At 37.7% G+C, this 19101-nt stretch overlaps 2 protein-coding genes across 2 annotated transcripts in view; both read right to left on the reverse strand.

Annotated features, from left to right (window-relative positions):
* Positions 1 to 4159, reverse strand: part of LOC121317027 (solute carrier family 22 member 2-like) — an 11580-nt gene extending 7421 nt beyond the window's left edge. Inside the window, exons 1-6 of the mRNA XM_041252566.1 lie at positions 3632 to 4159; positions 2229 to 2332; positions 1649 to 1803; positions 892 to 1060; positions 384 to 498; positions 198 to 298 (exon numbers count right to left, since the gene is read on the reverse strand). Of these exons, the coding sequence (XP_041108500.1) occupies positions 198 to 298; positions 384 to 498; positions 892 to 1060; positions 1649 to 1803; positions 2229 to 2332; positions 3632 to 4045 (1058 nt within the window). The 5' untranslated portion in view covers positions 4046 to 4159. The remainder of the gene's footprint in view (positions 1 to 197; positions 299 to 383; positions 499 to 891; positions 1061 to 1648; positions 1804 to 2228; positions 2333 to 3631) is intronic.
* Positions 4160 to 7723: 3564 nt separating this feature from the next.
* igf2r (insulin-like growth factor 2 receptor) overlaps positions 7724 to 19101 on the reverse strand; it is a 62720-nt gene continuing 51342 nt past the window's right edge. The window contains exons 40-48 of the mRNA XM_041252568.1: positions 16753 to 16987; positions 15395 to 15528; positions 14954 to 15071; positions 13759 to 13905; positions 13287 to 13471; positions 12427 to 12613; positions 10292 to 10438; positions 10115 to 10184; positions 7724 to 9825 (exon numbers count right to left, since the gene is read on the reverse strand). Of these exons, the coding sequence (XP_041108502.1) occupies positions 9385 to 9825; positions 10115 to 10184; positions 10292 to 10438; positions 12427 to 12613; positions 13287 to 13471; positions 13759 to 13905; positions 14954 to 15071; positions 15395 to 15528; positions 16753 to 16987 (1664 nt within the window). The 3' untranslated portion in view covers positions 7724 to 9384. The remainder of the gene's footprint in view (positions 9826 to 10114; positions 10185 to 10291; positions 10439 to 12426; positions 12614 to 13286; positions 13472 to 13758; positions 13906 to 14953; positions 15072 to 15394; positions 15529 to 16752; positions 16988 to 19101) is intronic.

The following is a 19101-nucleotide window of genomic DNA, read 5'->3' on the forward strand; positions in this document are numbered from 1 at the left end:
CCTTTGCTGTAATATGGTTGGATTAGGAATTTGAATTGATTTGAAATGAAAATGAAATTTAAAAAAAAATGGAATTGACCCCAACTCTGACGATCACTTTGAGTCAAAATCAGGGCCAGAGATGCATTACACGACACTTCCACTTTTAGCCCCACCCACTGGCACATTTCAGAAAAATATGAATTAAACTGCCTTACCAATTAATCATTAAAATGAAAGTGTGTTTTCTCATCTTGGGAGTCCTGACTAAGTCAAGAAAAGATGGTCGCAAAAGCTCTTCATTGTCATCTGTAAGAGCCTGTAAAATAGAAGATATAAATAATTTTAAAAAGTTTGAATCGTCATGAATAATTTATCACCCAATGGATTATTGTGATCATTACCTCCACGTTTTTGGACAGTGTTTTCCCGTTCACTTTAGAGATCTCTTTAGCAAGTGTCACAGCTTCGCTAGGCCTTTTTTGGGACAGAAGCCATCTTGGAGATTCTGGAATCCACCTGGAATGAAAATCTATTTACTGTTTTGCTAATTTAAAACACACGTAAAAACAAGATTAATTACAGTGAGTATCACATACATTTCCAACAAAACAAATATGGAGCTGAAGCAACAGCTACGCTTTGGTCTACTAATAAAAATAGCTAGGCTCTGGAGTCAACAATGTGAATAATCATTTAAATTTATAGCTACAAAAATAAACCCTACCTACCACTGATGGAAGAGCCTAGAGGTTTGCGTCCATTTACTTTAGAGCCCAATGCTGTACATGTATAAAAAAAAAAATGTAAAAAAAAAAAAAAAACTGGGGAAAGACTATGATATATTTGAGTTGGATTGGTAAAGAAGGCACATTTGCAGCATTATAATACTTTTTAAAATGTACAGATTACCAGTAGTAGAGCAAAAAGAAGAAATAGGGGGCAGTGATGGCCACTTGTAACCAACGCCAGTTTGGAATGAGGTAAGCAATGAGTGGCAGAATGAGAATTCCAACACTGAAGAACATCTGGTAGATGATTCCTACTGTCCTCCTGTAGTCCACTCCAACCAATTCTGTGACTGAAGAAAGAATAGGTATAAGATATTGTATGAAATATCTGAAAAGAGATAGATGACATACTAGAGTTATTGGTAGTCCATATCATCTTTCTACAGGGCTCTGTGACTAAATGCCCAGCTTAGTATGTTAATCCTTACAAGAAGAAAAGATGGAGAGGTCCCGTGCCCAGCCTTCGCTAGCAGGCTTTGTTGAAACAGGGCTATTTTACTAATATATTGTTCCATTTCTCCCCGAAAACATGCCTCAGCAATTGTCGCAAAATGAACAGAGAATATAATTTTATATTCTCAATCGACTTAATTTAAAAAAAAAAAAAAAAATACCCCCCCCCCCCCGCATTCTGTAAATGTGCTGTGCCTCACATGAAAGATTCATTTGTTAAAATGACAAAACAGCAGCTCTGTATTTGGGTTGTACATCGGTTGTAAGATTTAGCATCTCACACACATTAAGAGTCTTGAATTATAACAATTTAGGAATAGCTGAAATCTGAATTGTGTTTGTGTTACAGTTAAGAAGTTTCAGATCTTCTATTTTGCTAAAGGACAGATTTTAAAGACCTTGGAATAATTATAAAGTGTTCTTACGGAGCACATAGCCTGTCACCCAGCCACCTTTCATGGCAAATCCAAACAGACCCCGGAATATGACCAGAGCAATGTAATTGGGCGAGACAGCCACAAGTATTCCAGTAATTGCATTGGCCAGTGTTGACACTAGAAAACATAACTTTCGGCCATACCTTAAAAACAAAACAAAACAAAAAAAGAAATACAAATAAATAATTAATGTATTAACAAAAATATGATTGTGTATATGTACTCTCACAAGTGGCAATAGAAATGTAAAAATAAATGTTATTCTACAATGCAGTACTGTACTCTACAGCAGTAAGCTACCATTGGAATGTATGATATATTATAAATGTAAGTGGACATTGGTGGTATAATATTTATTACCTTGGTTACCCATTTCATCCCTTTCTTTTCAGTCTTTTAGTGTTATATGTGTGCTTTGCTGGTGTATCACAAAACTTTCATATTGTTTAATGGTATATTGACCATAATCACACGCTCGAGCTTGTGGATATTTTGTGGAAACACAATCTAGAAGGTGTAGGATAATGTGCGATTCATGGTCATTCAGAAATAAAATTGTTGACTTTACCTGTCTGCTACATAACCCATGACTATCGTTCCCATCAGAACGCCAAGATTGAGTATTGACTGGAAGAGATCCACCATCCAGGCATCAGAACACACCAGATCAAACTAAAGTAGGGGGCAAGGGAAAGGGTAAAATACAAACAGGCCTGCGGTGTATACAAAATACATTGGGGGGGGGGGGGGGGGGGGGGGGCATCCAGCATTGAATATAAAGTATTCCTAATACGGTAGCTATTTGGCTGTCTTTACATTGGTAACTATTAATAGAATAACTGCCTTATATATACAGTAACAGGTTTGTGTTGAGTAATAACTGCAGACTACTTTGACAGAAACCAAAAATGAGGAATGCCGCATTCCAATAAAATCCCACTTATAATATAATTTACTGTATTTGTGAGGCAATGAGCTTTTCAAGGGTTAAGAATGGTGTGCTTGCTGGTAAATGAATGCTTTAAGGTCAGAAGAAAACAATGTACCAGATGTTGCCTTTTTTGTGTGAACGTGTTCCTATTTTTATTTTTTATTTTTAATTATGAATACAAATACATTAAAATTAAAAGCTAAAAATTAACTTCAATGGTGGTTCTCTATCAAATCGTGTAATTTAAAGCAACAGATATTTTATATTAACATTCACTGACCCATTCATGAATCTCTTATTTTCAACATTTCCACAACAAAAACAAACAAATAGTTTAATGAGAAGTCCAACATGTTGATTTGAGTTACTGGTACAGGTATAAATGTTTTTTTATTTTTTTTTATTATGTTCATCCATTCACAATAACTAAAATGGGGTTTTGGTTTTGTGACCAGTGTAACAAGTCACATGACTTTAACACTGCAGCAATATTGTGTTAGAAGTCATGCTCACTGACATTTAAGGTCTAGATTTTATGTCACCCTTCACTTATGAAGTCACTACTTCTTATGGCTTCTATATGGGACAGTAACAGGCAGCAGTAGCTTTGTAGAGAATCAGTTGTGTGTTGAAAATGAAACCAATATCTCATAGCATTTTGTTGTTTATAACCTGAAAACCAGAAAGTCACATACTGTATCCACAATATGGTAGCTAATGTATATGAGGTTACAGGTGAAAGTTAAAGCTACCATTAGATTTTTCCGAAAGATTTCCCAAACTGAAAATATTAAGTTGGCATTCCTCATACTTAAATTTCTCCACTGTTCCTTCGGTTACACTCTTTAAACCATATGGCATTGGATTGTCAGGAGCCAATCAGGACGCAGGACATTTCCAAGCCATTTTATAATAGGCTTGCACCAGCATCAAACTAAGAACTCAGAACCAATTCATCCATAAGTCAGAGAGACAAATGTTTCTGTTAGTGTCTTCATCACTACTCTGTTAGCCAAATCATGAAATAATAAAGCTCTTACCTCAGTAACAAAGGAGCTCCTCTGCTTATAGTCAAATACCCAGCCATCTTGGCAGGTAGTCAGCGGTACATCGTTTCCATAGTTAACGGTGAAATTTAGCTGAGGACTGCTACAGCCAATGGTGCTGTTCCAGTCTACATCATACCTCTGGCACTGGCTGTATGCCGGGCCAGTCGTTGTGTTAATTAGAGGAACTGTGTACTTCCTCTCCTCTTCCAGAGTCCAGCCACATTTGCCCCGCAGATCTTCCACCACTGGGTTCCGACACCAGTGTTCGGGTGTGAAGCCTTGAAAAACGATTCCCACAAAGACGCCAGCACACGGTATGGACACCAGACAAAACAACCCAAAGACACACTTCTGAAACCTCCCGAACTCCCCGGCCTCCACCAGGATCTCATCGAAGGTCGTCATCTCCGCAGTGTCCAGTGGTTACTGTGTGGTTGTGCTGAGGTGGGCTGGCAGTTTTTACTGCAGCAGATGAGTTCAAAAGTCCATCAATTGTTGACTTTAATCTCTTCATTTTAAAACATTTAAACCATGCGTTACAATGCAAGCATGTCTCAGGTCACTCCAGAATTATATCAGTAGACATCAAATTATTAGTAAGTAACACAACAAATAAACATGATTTATGAGGAACATTTGCAAAATCTGGCCAGTATGTTTTATCTATCATTTACATGAGATGTGAAAGTTACTTTGTGCATGGGGTTAATCAAGTAAAAAGGGGTTACATAAGCAGACCGTTTCTTTAATCTTTTTTTAAAGTAAATATTTGACCAATGTACAAATCAAGTTAGTAATCTGGAACAGCTACTTTTGTGGACTGTGCCAGACAATATACAAGATAAATTGCAAATCCCAGGGAACAATATCCACTCACTGATGAAGTCATGGTGCACATCAATGAAGGCCCTACCGTCTGGTTGTTGACCGTGGCACAAGTTAAGATTAGCTTCTCGATGGTAAGACTTTATCAAGTGGCCACTACACAGTGGTAGCCACATCCAGCTATTTACCTGTCTCAAGACTGTCACAGTGCAACAACACAGAAACATTGCAGCTTTGCAAGCCTGCTTTTTCTGACTACAGTACTTTAAAATCAGTTGCACTTCATTAGTGCTGCCATCAGGTGGCAAAAGAGACAAACAGCAGAAAGAGCCGACAACTAAAAGGTAGTCGTGAATTTTGACAGGGCATTGCTAAACTTCACAAAGTTGGAGGTATCAAACGAGAGGTGTTATATACTAAAATCAATATAGCAGGCTGTATAAAAGTGCTTACAAATACCCCACAAAACACCCACCCTTTTTTAAGTCCACAGGAGATGATCAGTGCAGCAAGAATCTGAAATAGGCTGCAGCATCCTTATTACAATATTAATATAAATATGCATACCGGTACAGTAATTGTACACTTCCAACCATAGGCAAATAACCCTTGGTTACAGAGAGATGCATCTATCTTTGAATGTATTCTCTTATGAAAAACAGAGGGGTTAGCTAGATTGATATACCCATCTCAGTCGTTGTACGTCCGCCCCCCCCCCCCGCCGGAGTAACAAAACCCATTATATAAAAAAGTCAAGTAAAATATTATTCAGATGGCTGATTCAAAGCCATTGACTGAGTTCGGGACCTTTAAGCTGAACTGGTTAAGGGCCTGTATATACAATAGTGATTCTATGTGGTTTCATACTCCAAATCTTGGAGGTTTGCGATATTTCAAGACTTCCCATAAAATTATTACAGAAATTCAACCTCATAATTACAATCAATTTAATAAATGTATTAAAGCCATACCCAATACTTTAGTACTCTTCATTAGAATATTATGTTAATCCTACTTAATCAACCTTATTGATCAATGGTTTGCATTTTCTGAATAATAATACATGTAATAACAAATGGCTTTGTGAAGCTCTAACTATGGCCATATTTAATGATTTTAAATCAAAGTATAAGCATGACATCACGGATCAGTTAAGAATTAAAAAAAATCAAGAACCTTCTACTTAACCTGTCCAATTCTACCCAAAGCTAAAGAAACTCAGAATAAAATCATACTCTCCATATATCCATCCAGTGAATTTCTTCATAAAAGATTTAGTTTTGAAAATAACTCTTGTGAATTTTGTCTATCTAATATTGAATCTTTAGAACACATTTTATCATCCTGTCCTCTTGCTAAACAGCTTAGAATGGAATTCATACTTGGTTGTCTATAAAAATTTTAGAACTGTCATATGTTATGTATAATGACATTATATGGTATTTTAATGCAACCTTTAAACCTGTAATAGTGACATTTTATTTACTGCAAATCTTATTTTGTTAGCAAACACTTTTATTCACAAATGTAATGGGGAGGCTTGAAGCCTTCGGTCATAGCCTTTACTCATGGTCAATTCTAAACTAGCATGCAAGTGATATGATTTGATAACCCTTGTAATGTATTTCTTGTTCTTTGCTCTCATATTCCTTTCCAATATGTCCATCATTTGTTTTTTAATGAATGCATTGCTAAAAAAAAAAAAAAAAAAAAAAAAAAGGAAAAGGAAAATGAAAACAATAAAAAAGTATCATATCTGGCAGCAGAGCAATCACATGACCTTTATGACCTGTTGCCGGAGCACTCGCTCTGTGTCCCGCCTGCAGAGAAAATCTGTTAGCTCTGATTTGCTACGCATCCCCGTCCCCCTTAAATGCCGGCACTGGGTCAAACTATATAACTTTTTAGCCCTTCCATATATATATATATATATATATATATATATATATATATATATATATATATAAATATAATTCTGTAAATGACAAGGTACTTAGAAGGTAGAATAATTGATTACAAATCAATTATCAGAACGTTTAGATTGCAATCATTTTGGTACACAGCAGTCTTCCTTTAGATATATCTAGATATATATATATATATATATATATATATATATATATATATATATATATATATATATATATATATATATATATATATATATATATATACTGTTTTGTGCTTTAAAAAGTTTAAAATGAAACATAAAAATGGTAAAGTATTCAGAGGATAGTCCACATTTATAAACAATCACAACAAATGATCCCTACCCGAACATTGTTTCGAGTCAAGGTCTGCACCGTGGTTAACGTTAGCCAACAGCAAGAACAAAATGTCAGAGAAATATGAACACTTAACTATAGGCATATCTTTTTACTCTCAAAAATACCTTCAGAAAGAGTGATTATCTGACCATTTATAAGAAGTTAGCAGGTTAATGTTGCCACGGGCCATGAACACTGAAGTTCAATTCCCACCAAATTATTTTATTTATTTATTTTTAACTTGGATTAAGCAGTAGTAAATATATCAAATAGTGAGATTTCAAAAGAACATGAGCCTGATTTCAATTCAATTTGCCCAAATTGATGACATTTTGTCAGTAACATGGAATGAAAGGGCAGATTTTACGTCATGAAGCACACGTATAGAATAATCAGTTAGATTATACTTGTTTGTTTACATTCGTTTTTTAATAAAGAGGATAGCCTACATGCAATGTAACTAATATCAATATAAGCTGTGTGCTTTTTGTATTCACAAGCTTCTAGCACGTGACATCCACTGGCTAAACACTGTATTTCAGTAACTGCATATCACATTGACTTCAGTTTTACCACGCCATATTTTGACATTTTTATAGCGGATTTTGGCTACCACTGTATTAGGCTGCACAGCGAGTAGTTCCGGGCTGCAGCATCTTAAATCATATTCTGTGTCTACAGTAGCACAGCTTTGAGATAAGCAGCAGAAATTAGGTGCAAATCAATGATGATCTGCACTACAAGGAAGAGTGGAGAGGACACTGAAAAAGTTTACCAAACTGGAAAGTGCATCAGTCACATACTCTTACTCAACTCAAAATAGATGGTTTGTGCAATCCAGGGGTTCAGATAGCATCAGGTATTCAACTGACCTAAACACAGTTAGATATAAAATACTTTAAATATTAAATTAGGACCAAACCTGTTATTTTACTTACTTTTAAAGAAAACAAACACACATGAGGCATTCACACACAAAGTCAGACATTGTGGTTTTCTCAAATCTTTTTTTGATTTATTTGAATTGACAACTTTATCATTATAAATTACAACTTTTCTTCCAGAATGAAAGTAAAACAGCATTTCCACATTCTTTTTATTGAAATAAAGCAACACCTTATCTTACACCAAAGTGATTTTTAAATAGTAAACAAAAAATAACATATACATGTACCGTATAAGAACAATAAAGAAAAAAACAAAACAGTATTGCCTTCCAAAGGACTAAAGAAAAATACAACTGAAAAAGGATTCAGAAAATAAAGTCATAAAAAGTACCTACCGAACTGTACCAAACCGCTTTGCTTTGGAAGATCGATTATAAACATATTGTAGCAGGGATCGCCTGATACAGGAAGGTGCCGGAATATGGATACTGATACCAGCAAACAATTGGTACAGGTATATGGCATTGATTATCAATCATGGCAAATATGCCAGAGTGAAAGCAAATACTGTAGAGACATTTTTTAAAGTACGGAATGAACAATGAATAAAGTACCGACACAGGTACTTTGCTTATTAAGTATGAAACACTATATTCCTCAAATGACAGCCTTAACCTTTCCAAACCACTAACGCTGCACATTTTCCAATTAAAAAAAAGACAGGATATTTTCTTGAATGTAGCTGAGTGGGTGTTTCAAAGCAACCTACTGTAGGATTCTATCAGGCTTCAGCTAGTAACATCAGTTTTAAATAAACCAAAAACATGGCAACTCTTCCAGGGTAATCTAAAAATACATTTCCAACGTAGAACCATATACGCAGCGTAACACCATGTAAGCGTCCCAAAGACCATACACACCCTCTGTTGTCTTCAAAACAACACGAGCATGCTAGGTAAAAAAGCTAAACAAATTGAATGACAGGAACTGTGGCAAAAGCCAAACTAACAATAAAAGGGTCCCGTTTAAGTCCAGTGTAGATATGTGTTGAATTAATGGTGCTAAATTTAGTCTACCTGTTGATACACGTGATTAGATCAATTATTCATATAAATCAAAAAAGCTAATTCATATAAGCAAAATCAATAACTCAGGCAGGCACTGTGTGTGCTGTGCACCAGCCACGACAATAGCAGGCATCAAAAGGGGGTGACAGAACAACTGATTCCTTGGCAAATATTGGCATGTGTCAACTCGTCCTGCTTCAGAATACCGTTCCTGTGATCTTCTGGCAAAGTCTTCATCTTCAATAAATACAGCAATCCAAGCACGTTACTTTTTTTTTTTTTCGCATTTCAAAAACCGAAAAAGCAGCAGGCTTTCTTTGCACAAATTAATACAGACCGACCACAGTTAAAGAAGAGTGCCGGGATGTGTTTACCAGTACTGAGGTTTCCTGAAGATCTAATCTTGTGGTAAAAAGAAAAAAAAAGAAGAGTCTGTTCTGTGTGCAAAATACGGCCAGACAGACGAGAGGGATTTACTGAAATAATCTAATCTTTTTTGTTTTTCCTCTACAAAATGTAAAAGCACTGTGGTAGTAGAACAAGCATATATATATTTTATTCCCTTTTAAAAAAAACTTAAATACAAAAAATAAATCAAAAACAAAACTGGCATTTCTTTGTTAGGGCAGACTGGGTGAGTTCAGGGGGTAGATGTCCCATCACCTTGCTGGCTGGCAGGCAAGCACATCGAATCAGAATCAAACCTTCAGCAAGTCTTCATCACTGTCATCGGGGAAGGAAGTTGCATTCATCAGGTCTGGCTTCTTACTCTGTGGTGGCGGATTCTCTCTCCGCTTGGGTCTGACCTTCCGCTCCTTGTCCTCGCCCAGGAGTCCCACCAAGTCTTCGTCACTCTCGTCCATGAAGGGCCTCCTCGTCATGGCCTTCTTGTGCTGGGAGGCTCGTGACTGCTGTGGAAGTGGGTGGCCGGAGTGGACCCGGACGTCAGGGACCGACAGCACCTCGTCCTCACTATCTTGCTCGTCCAAATGGAAGGAACTAAAGGCATCCGAGCTGACCGCCTTGGTGGTGATGTGCCCGTTTTCCTGGTTCTCTTTGGACGGCCTGGAATTAGGCTCTGCTATCTCCTCCATCAGCCACTCTGTCTCATCCTGTCCTCCGTCCTCATCTGTGCTCACCTGGGAAAGGGAGACAAACAGACACAAATTTATTAATTTGCTGGGTTGTCCGCAACTTCAAAATCACTTAAATCAAAACTTAACCCAACCCAAGTTACTATGGTAAAGCCAACTTAAGAATTTTGGTTAAGATCAAATCTTGGTTTTGTATTAAACTTCATTATATTTTTTCTGGTTTTGATCAAATGAAGCCTGAGATCAATATTTTTCATTGAAGTTTGACGATATGACTTGCAGTGCCTGGAAGTTCAGATTTATACACATGAATACATGACAAGTGCTCCCATACCTTTGAGTATTTATAGGAAACAGTCCCTCCTCTTCTGCAGCAGGCAGTAACTTTTTGTATCACAATTTCCCTGCAAAAAAAGAAAATAGAAAATAAAAAAAAACACAAATAATGTTATATACTGCATTATAACATCCAAGCAAATCCCAATTAAAATAAATACATCCATTAGCCTACCTCCTTTCTCGTTTGTAGAGCAGTAAAGTAAGCAGACAGACTGTGAGTACCACTAGTAGCACACTCAGTACAGCTCCAACTGCTTGACTCCGGCCAGACAAGCCCATGTGCTCACCGTCTCCACCATCGGACCTATTTCCATCTAATCTGAGTAAATAAAGAGCGAAGCGTGGCCAGAATTAGACACCTTAAATACATTTACAATACCCGTACAAATGTGTCACATTGTACCTGCTACAGGATCAGTGCACATCCTGTAGGGTTAAAGATGAACTAAGAAAGGATTAATATTATTGATATAAACTGAATTTACCAGACACAAAAGTTGCAAAATAGATGTCTGTGTAACAACAAAACAACTATATTAAGCATACAGACAAAGGAGTTTATGAAAAGGGACCACATTGCAGTTTGACAAGTTGAAAAGAAGCCAGAGTATGTCGAAACCAGGTGCACTTTAGTTGAACTCAAGAACAAGCGCACCACTTACTAGTGGAAATACTACAGTTTAGCATGTTAATAGCCAGCTGGCAACATGCAAAGCTTATAGCTCACAGCTTCACATAGGTATATACATTTAGGCAAAGGAGAGAGACTGAGACAAGTCCTCTCGTGACCTTGAAGGTGTGTGTTGACACGCTCACTGTGCTCTACTTTTACTTCTGTAACAACTAGTGCTACATTATTTTGTATAAAGATAATTTGTAAATAATGCGTGTAACTCTTGAATATAGGAACCAAATAAAGGAACTTAAATTCTTAATTACTGTTTGGACATGAATTATTATAAAATCTGAATAGATATCAGTTTCCTTACATGCCAAAATATTTATTTAATTTTCCTACCTGTAATGTTGACAACACCATGTAACAATTTTTTTTTTTTTTTTTTTTCCTGGGTAGTAAGTGTTATTTCCTAATTGCTTATGCCTCAAAAGTATAGAAAATGGCTATTATTCCCCACAAACTTTGCTTTTGTGACCAGGACAGTGATATTTCAAAATATCACTATTTCCAATGGGAAAACGGGCAAACGTGTGTCTTTTCGTTCACATAAAGTCAGAAAAAAACAACATAAGAATCCAAATTAACATGTATTTATACTAAAGTAATACAAAAATGACTACAAAAGATTTAGAAGTGAGTAGTTTTTCGAGATTTACGATTACACTGTATTTACTCGAATTTACTGTATTTACTCGAATTTACTTGACTGATTTTAAGCAGATTAAATACTGTATTTCCTTTGTCAAACACAGCAGTGCTACTTTTGTGCTACCAAATGGGTAATTTCTTTAGGTTTTTATTCTCAGGCGCTGAACCATTTTTAATTTACAAAAAGTTTAGTAAATAAGGACCACTTATAAAACGAGAGGGAGACTGAACTGAGGAATACTTGAAATGCAAATCCCATTGCTTCACACGGAGAATCACGGTTTTACCAAATACAAAAGGTGTTTTACGGATTGGATAAAAGAATGGATTGCTCAGTGCCCAATTAATCTTATCAAGGGTGTTCAATTGAAATGTGGATAAACTGCTGTAAAAGTAGCAGAGAGTAGGGGTGAGAAGCCGAGAATGTTCTATGCACGGCATTTCAAATTAATTCTGCTATACACAACAAGACAATCCAGAGACTGGGCAAAATAAAGTAGCATGCTAACGTACATACACATCTTCTGCAACGGCTTTGAATAACTAGACCTATCTAAGAATGTAAATGGAATCCTCGGACAGACAAAGGTGTCTACCAACTAAAGACACTGTCAGCTTGTGTAGTCCGCATCATTCATGTGGTCAGAGGTTAAAACAATGTGTGTTACTGGACTACCCTTGTAATTGAGCTTAAATAGTACACTCAATGAATACAGCTGTATTCCAGGCAATAACTCAAAGTGTACTGTCCCTACACAGAAGAAATTAAAAAAGGCACCATGACCTCAACATGGCAGCCAGTATCAAGGTATGCAATATATTTAGCTTGCAGCATTTATCGGGACCTGGGTAGATGTGCCAGTGTGAAAGGGGCTTAATATTACTTTAGTCAATGCTCTACATGGGTTTAAAAGGAAAAAATGCAAAACAAAAATGTACAGAACGCCCTCTAATAGCCTGAAGGACGCCCTCCTACTTACTGAAGATCACAAACCGCATCTGTGTACCAAATGAAGAGGTACTGGCAGTCGTCAGTCTCGTGGAGGAATTCTGGGATACCCACTCCATCTGATGGGTTGCAGTGGAACAGTATGGTAGAGGATACTTTCTTGGTTTGGTCTCGACCACAGAGAGAGTCAGAGGGAATCAGCACATCCAGATTATCATCTAAAAAAATAGCGAAGATATTTTTTTGGAACAGGTACAGGCAACAGCTGTCAGAAACAACAACTCAGCTATGGTGCCTGCCACAGGAAACAAAAGCCCCACCCCCAATTCTTTATCTGCCCCAATATTTGTGGTACACAATACACATATCTGTATAACACTAAGTTTTTGTTTTTATAAGATTGCATTCCACAGTTAAAATAAGTTAATACAAAATGTATTTGCCCAAGTATTGTGTGTTAATGCTTACCTTGCAGTGTTTGTATAAAGTATAATCAATAGCCTCCTGTTTAAAACCTTACTAAAACACATGTGTTGTTTAAGTGAACAGAGGCTGTTGCTGTTGTGGTGTGTTTGACTAAAGCTTCTTATCTTTTTGCATCTAGTTGTTTAATTCAAATGAGTAAATGTGAGTAATTTCCAGAAGGGAGCAAGTGCCCGAATAAGTTAACAGGCAAGAAAATGCAAAAAAAAAAATCGATGGTCAAATTCTGAAGTAGACTTTGATCTTACGCGATTTTTCTGGATTAAAACAAATCTTATACAGGAGGTGGTCTTTAACACAGATTTTACCAGTACAAACACAAATGAAGGCTCCAGCTGAAATCTTTTTCCACATCATTTTACCTCTCATTCATTTTGCCTGTTCAGCTACAATTCTTAAAGGGATTACCTTTAACAAAGTATTTGACTTCACTTGAAGATCCTATATGTCGGTTGTAAACCTCGTTGATTTTCACTTGGCAGATATTGGCTCCGACGCATGCTTTGATTGAAGAGTGTGTAATTCCTGAGAGCTGGATTTCATAGATATACTTGTCTCCATTTGGCCGGATATCACCGGATGCATTGTATAATCTAAAAGGAAAACATGCCTTTAGAACCAGAATATTATCAGACAAGCATTCATTCGTAAATTTTTAAAACTTGGAGGAAAGTTTATATTGAAGCCATCTGTGCAAGTGCATGTCACTCCAGAGTTATCAAAAGACTAAAAAGAGTAACTACAAAAGACTTGATGGCTTCAGCAGGGCTGGCTTTTTTCTAGTCTGTGCAATGCTGGTTGCCTTATCTACAAGCACTGAGGCTGCAGGGACTCTCTGCAATGACCCCCGAGATGTACACTTTTGAGTTTGCTTGCTTACCCGAAAAAGATATTCCCAAGATTTAAGTTCACCCCCGTCACTGGGATTGTGATGGTCCCATTCACCATTTTGACCTCCTGTGGCTTGACAGCACATGCTGCTTGTGTTTTCCATAACAGCCAGAACTCGCAATTCTCCTGATCGACCCTATCAACCAGGCGTGAAGGAAGAGATGAAGGAAGTCGAGAAGGAACTAGGAGGTTTTTAAACGGCATATTGGGCTACTGCACTACTTTTTGACCTGGGTGTGAATCAAGTGAAATTAGTTGGTTGGTGTCAATATCAAATCAACAATAGTCACTTGCACCTTTGAGGACACTCTCAAAAAGAGAGGCCACGGTTTGGATGGGCATGGAGACTCCCAAGGAACATGCTTGCTGGGTAATGTGTGGAAGCTCATAGTGTTACAATTTGCACTATCCATGTCGTGTAGGTATATAAAGCCAATATCTCAAAGTTAGGTCTTTATTACCTAGGAACAACAAATTTCCAACATGGTGGCCATCTCAAGTAACGTCAAAGTGAAGGGTGCCAACGCATTGAAAATTGATGGCCTAAATGGTTTATGAGATATTAGCAGCAGTAGGTGTGGTAGGCTGACAAACTCATACAAGCTCCCCTTACAGGGAGGCATACCTATGCTGATGGAAGGTTTTGTAAATGGACAGGTCTCACACAGCCAAAAGCATGGGAAACACATTGCCCTATTTTGCCATATTTTACAACATTTACCAATAACCAAACATAGAAAGGAATGCACAGATAATTTCCAATTCCAATGAGATATATTTTCTAGTTTATGCCATCCAGGAATAAACTACAAGCCAAATAATATTGTGAAATCATTGTTGATGACTAGTTACTTTTCACATTTTCTGTTTAATTGGCAATGCTGGGATTAAAATAAAATCCCTCGCCGGATCACATAAACTAAGGAATAGCGCACTGTTCTCTATCTCTTGGAACACCCCAAAACAGGTGCCGAGATGCACACATTAAGAGACAAATCCTATATGATCAAGTGAATGCCCAGTCCTTAACTATCAAATGGAAACTTATTTTTAAAAGCACTAGGAATATAAGGCGTTCACAAACACTTACTTTAGATCGCTTACAAATACATTTTGATGAATGCAAACCAAAACAAATATTTAGGCAGTAATGCATGCAAACACAATTAATGGGTCATACTCACTTAAGAAGAGAGGGTGTTCCGAATGTACTTGCACATTCCAGCTGCACAATAGTTTTAGCCTGAATACCTTTCCCACACACATCACCACCTTTGGAATAGTTAACATATATCTTCTCATCTGTCAGGATACCAGAAATATGGGAATCATTTTATTAGGGGACACACAGTGATCATTGAGCCTTTATAGAAGAGGACAAAAATCTACAAAAGACTTTAAAGAAAACTCTTCCCTTCCAAAGTATACAGTCCAAGTGGTTAGATCCTCAGGATTGTGCTACCTCATTAGGGCATTGTGTCTAAATACCTATAACGAATGTTTTGAGGAATAGATATGCTGTTGTTCTACGCAAGGTAGCATTCTATACTAGTATAGGTTGCTACTGAAAAAAGCAATCTTATAATAAGCAATACACATATTTCATAATATTAAACAGGGCATACCATGAACATAAATCTGCTGGGTATAGACTAGCCCCAAAGTTTGGGTTCTACCATTTGTCTTTCGGCAGATAGAAGCACTTTCAGGGCAGTCTGTAAGACCTCCGTGCACTCCTTGGCAAAGATTCATGTAATACCTACATTGAAAAACAAAATAAAACAACATTTTTTTAGGGTTACTGCTTTTTCAAAATAAGGCCATAACAACAAACAAACACAAATTATTTTTGGTCTCAAATTCCAGAAGTCACATGATAGCCAGAAGCAGAGCTACAACTCTAATGATCTCTTAATTCCACTGGTAGGTTGTGGATAGTGCATAGTTACCACATAAAACAAGTATTGTGCAAACCATAGTAAAAGCACAGCAAAGTGTAATAAAGGATATTGAAAGCATCACAAAGCCTAGGTATGTACTGTAAAGAACAGCAAGGTATGGTAAAGCTTATTAAAAAAAAATGGGCAACCAGGAAAAGCGATTTAAAAAACAAAAACAAACATAACAAGTGCTCTGGCTTTGCTGTTCCATACCACATCATGGATCTTCACTGCTGTGTTACCTGTTTGACAATGAGGGCAATAATCCTTACACTATCAGTGCACCAGAGTGGCCATTTTGAAAAGAGCTTTGAAACAAACCTTTAAAAGTTATAAGTGTAAAAAATTGAAAAGAAATTCCAAGTACGTTAATTAAACAGTTGAAGCAACACACGAGGACGTGTAACGCTATATTTTTCGGAACCCTGCTACTTACTCTAAAAAATACCAGTAAAAAGAATATTGAATTAACTGCTTCAAAGTTGGATGTTTGCACTCAAAATTGATTCTGATCTGCAGTACAATATGAATTTGTATAGTCATGTTGCATTCGTGTGGTTCAAGGACTTAAAATTGAAAGCAATAGTATTGTGTTAAATCAGCAGATATTTTTTCAACAGCAGTAAAACAGCTGGTGTAACTATGGAAACACATTGGTGATTATGTTTGTTTGTTAATAAAAATGTACATATTTTAAGTTAGGGACACCTTGACCAGTTTTATTCCCAAAGTGGTATAATTATTGTTTAAAAATACAATAGTTTATGTGTAACTTCTCGCTTGAAATGCTTGTTTTGTCATTATATTCCTCAAGGTCTTCGTGACGGAGTGTCCCTGGAAATTGCCAGAATCCTCAGGTGGGGCATGGACTGAGAAAGTTCAGGAAACCCTGTGCTAAACATTTGCAGCAATAGGTATTTATATTTAATTAAAACAAACAACGATGATGTACAATCAATGTTTATAACTTGGAGATACTTGTACTAGCGCAACAGTACAAATTCAACAGCTGTTATTAATTCATCCAAGAAATCCAGACTTACGAATCCGAATTGTGACTAAATTTCCATGATCCGGTTAGTGATGACAGAATGCGCAGGTCATATGTCTTATGTTTATTCACCACTTTGCACTCCATCTTCTTGGGTGGGCAGACCAGACTGGTTTTCCATTCAAAAGTGGTGGCACATCCCATGGTTTCACTCAGCAGCTGTGGGTTTCCATTACGCACAGTCGGGTCACACTTGAAAATGATAGTGGATCTCCTCTTTCCTGTTACTAGAGAATACAGACAAAATACACAATTAGAATATTGAAATCAATCTCTCTCTCTCTCTCTCTCTCTCTCTGAAAGGAGCTAGAGTGCCAACAAAACTTTTATTTACTCTTAACTAACCCACTGGAGGGATAAACCATTTAATAATTCACCAGGTTCACATAGTACCCTTTTCTTTTCTCATAGTTCTCCTCCACACATGTTTTTTTCTTCCTTCAGCCCTGTTATAGGACTTCCCCTGCCTTTATCCAGGCTTAATCAGCATTCTGGGGAGTGTTGTCCTGTAGCACCCCCCCTGGACTACATATTTTCTCATCCCCCTTGCTTGAGTGTAGCACACCCGGCCATACCAAGCCACACCCTTCAAGGGAGGGTTGTCCCACATTGTGGCACATCCACAAAGGGACTGAGAACCGACATGGATGGGGCAGCTGGAGAGCAGGTAGACAACCGGGAGGCTGCAACTGCAGGCAGAAGTGCTGATCAGGCGACAATGCAGCAACATCTGGCAAAGGGAGAGCATAACGAAAGCTAGGGAGAGCAATTGAGCCTGTTGGTACAACGACCAAGGAATCGGACCCAGCGACAACAGATTTAGACACAAGGGACGGGCATCTGGAAGTTTAGGTCGAAGGACCTGTCATGTAGGTGTTAGAGTGTCCGATTTTGGGGGCGGTAACATCTGCACACGTAGACATTTTTGTTACACACACACACATGCTGTGCAAAGTCTTAGACATGTTGCATTTGTCTACTCTGATGCATTATGAACATCACCAATTTACTCAAATCCTCCACTATTGTTTTCTATTATTATAACAACCTTGCATAAAGAAGGAAAAACATTGAGTGAAATAGCTTGCATCACTCGGTTTTCAAGGTGTGGTATCCAAAACACAATCAACAAGTACAGAGAAACATCTGTAATTGACAAACCCAGGACTGGAACACCCAAAAAGCTGTCTAAAAAGGATGAGCAATACTTCAAGATAATATTCTTAGTGAATAGAAAGATGACAAATGTTGAATTGACAACAGAACTGGCAGAAGGCACAGGTGTCATTGTCCATCAAATCAACAGTAAAAGGTCACGCTTGAAATCAGGACTGCATGTGTCGCAGTAGGAATACCTTTGTTAAGAAAGGGGAACAAGACTAAAATGCTAAAATATGCACAAGAACATAGAAATTGGACTACAGAACAATGGTCAAAGGTGATTTGGACTGTTGATGGATGGACCACGCACCTGTGCCTTCTGCCACTGTTTCGTGGTGTTGTTTTGTTTAAATGTTTACTTTGTTTTGATTATTAAAAGGCGCAGTAGCGCATTCGCAGTACTATGACTGGTCTTCTTCCTGGTCTGTCATCACCCACAAGCTATCCTGCTACACAGACCCACTGGTAAAATCACTCTGTCAGTACCAACACAAGACTGAGGGAAGCCTAATTGTCAGAATGAACTAACAGCCTCCACAATGGCGATGCTAAAAAAAACAGGTTTCCAAAACTGCATCAGATATTGTGGTTGAAATTGCTTAAAGCAACAACAACCGAAGAGAGTAAGTACAGTACAGTACTGCTATGGTTCCAAGGACGGCACCATATCGGTGGCTAATTTTGGTCGCAGTTCAGCACAGTACCGGGTCGGGAATGGAGCGGAGTCAGTGACGTTGGAATCTGTATGTTACGGATCCACCGGTTCGCAGTTACCACAGCTAACAATGTACAGAGATTTGACCACCTACACAAGCTAATGGCAAAACCACTACACTTACACACGACTGAGGGAAGCCTGCTTGTTAGCGGTACCAACAGCCTTTGTAATGGTGATGCAAAAGCAGTCACCAAAGCAACAGAAAGGTACTGTGGGTGAGCCTGCAAGCACTCTCAACCAAAGTATGTATCTTTCCTCACAGAAAACAGTAATAACACAATTACAGTTCACAAAATAAACGTCTTGTTATTTAAAAACTGAATTTTATTTAACTAAGCAGCCTGAGGGGAGCACAAAGTAAGCTAACTTATGTTGCTTGATCCCTAGGAGGACGTAACAAACTGCTGGCTTCACGTGGGGCACAAGGCCGTTGCGGGATGTAACAAACTGGCTGTAGTGCAA

Source organism: Polyodon spathula, chromosome 6, assembly GCF_017654505.1.
Source record: "Polyodon spathula isolate WHYD16114869_AA chromosome 6, ASM1765450v1, whole genome shotgun sequence".
NCBI lineage: Eukaryota > Metazoa > Chordata > Actinopteri > Acipenseriformes > Polyodontidae > Polyodon > Polyodon spathula.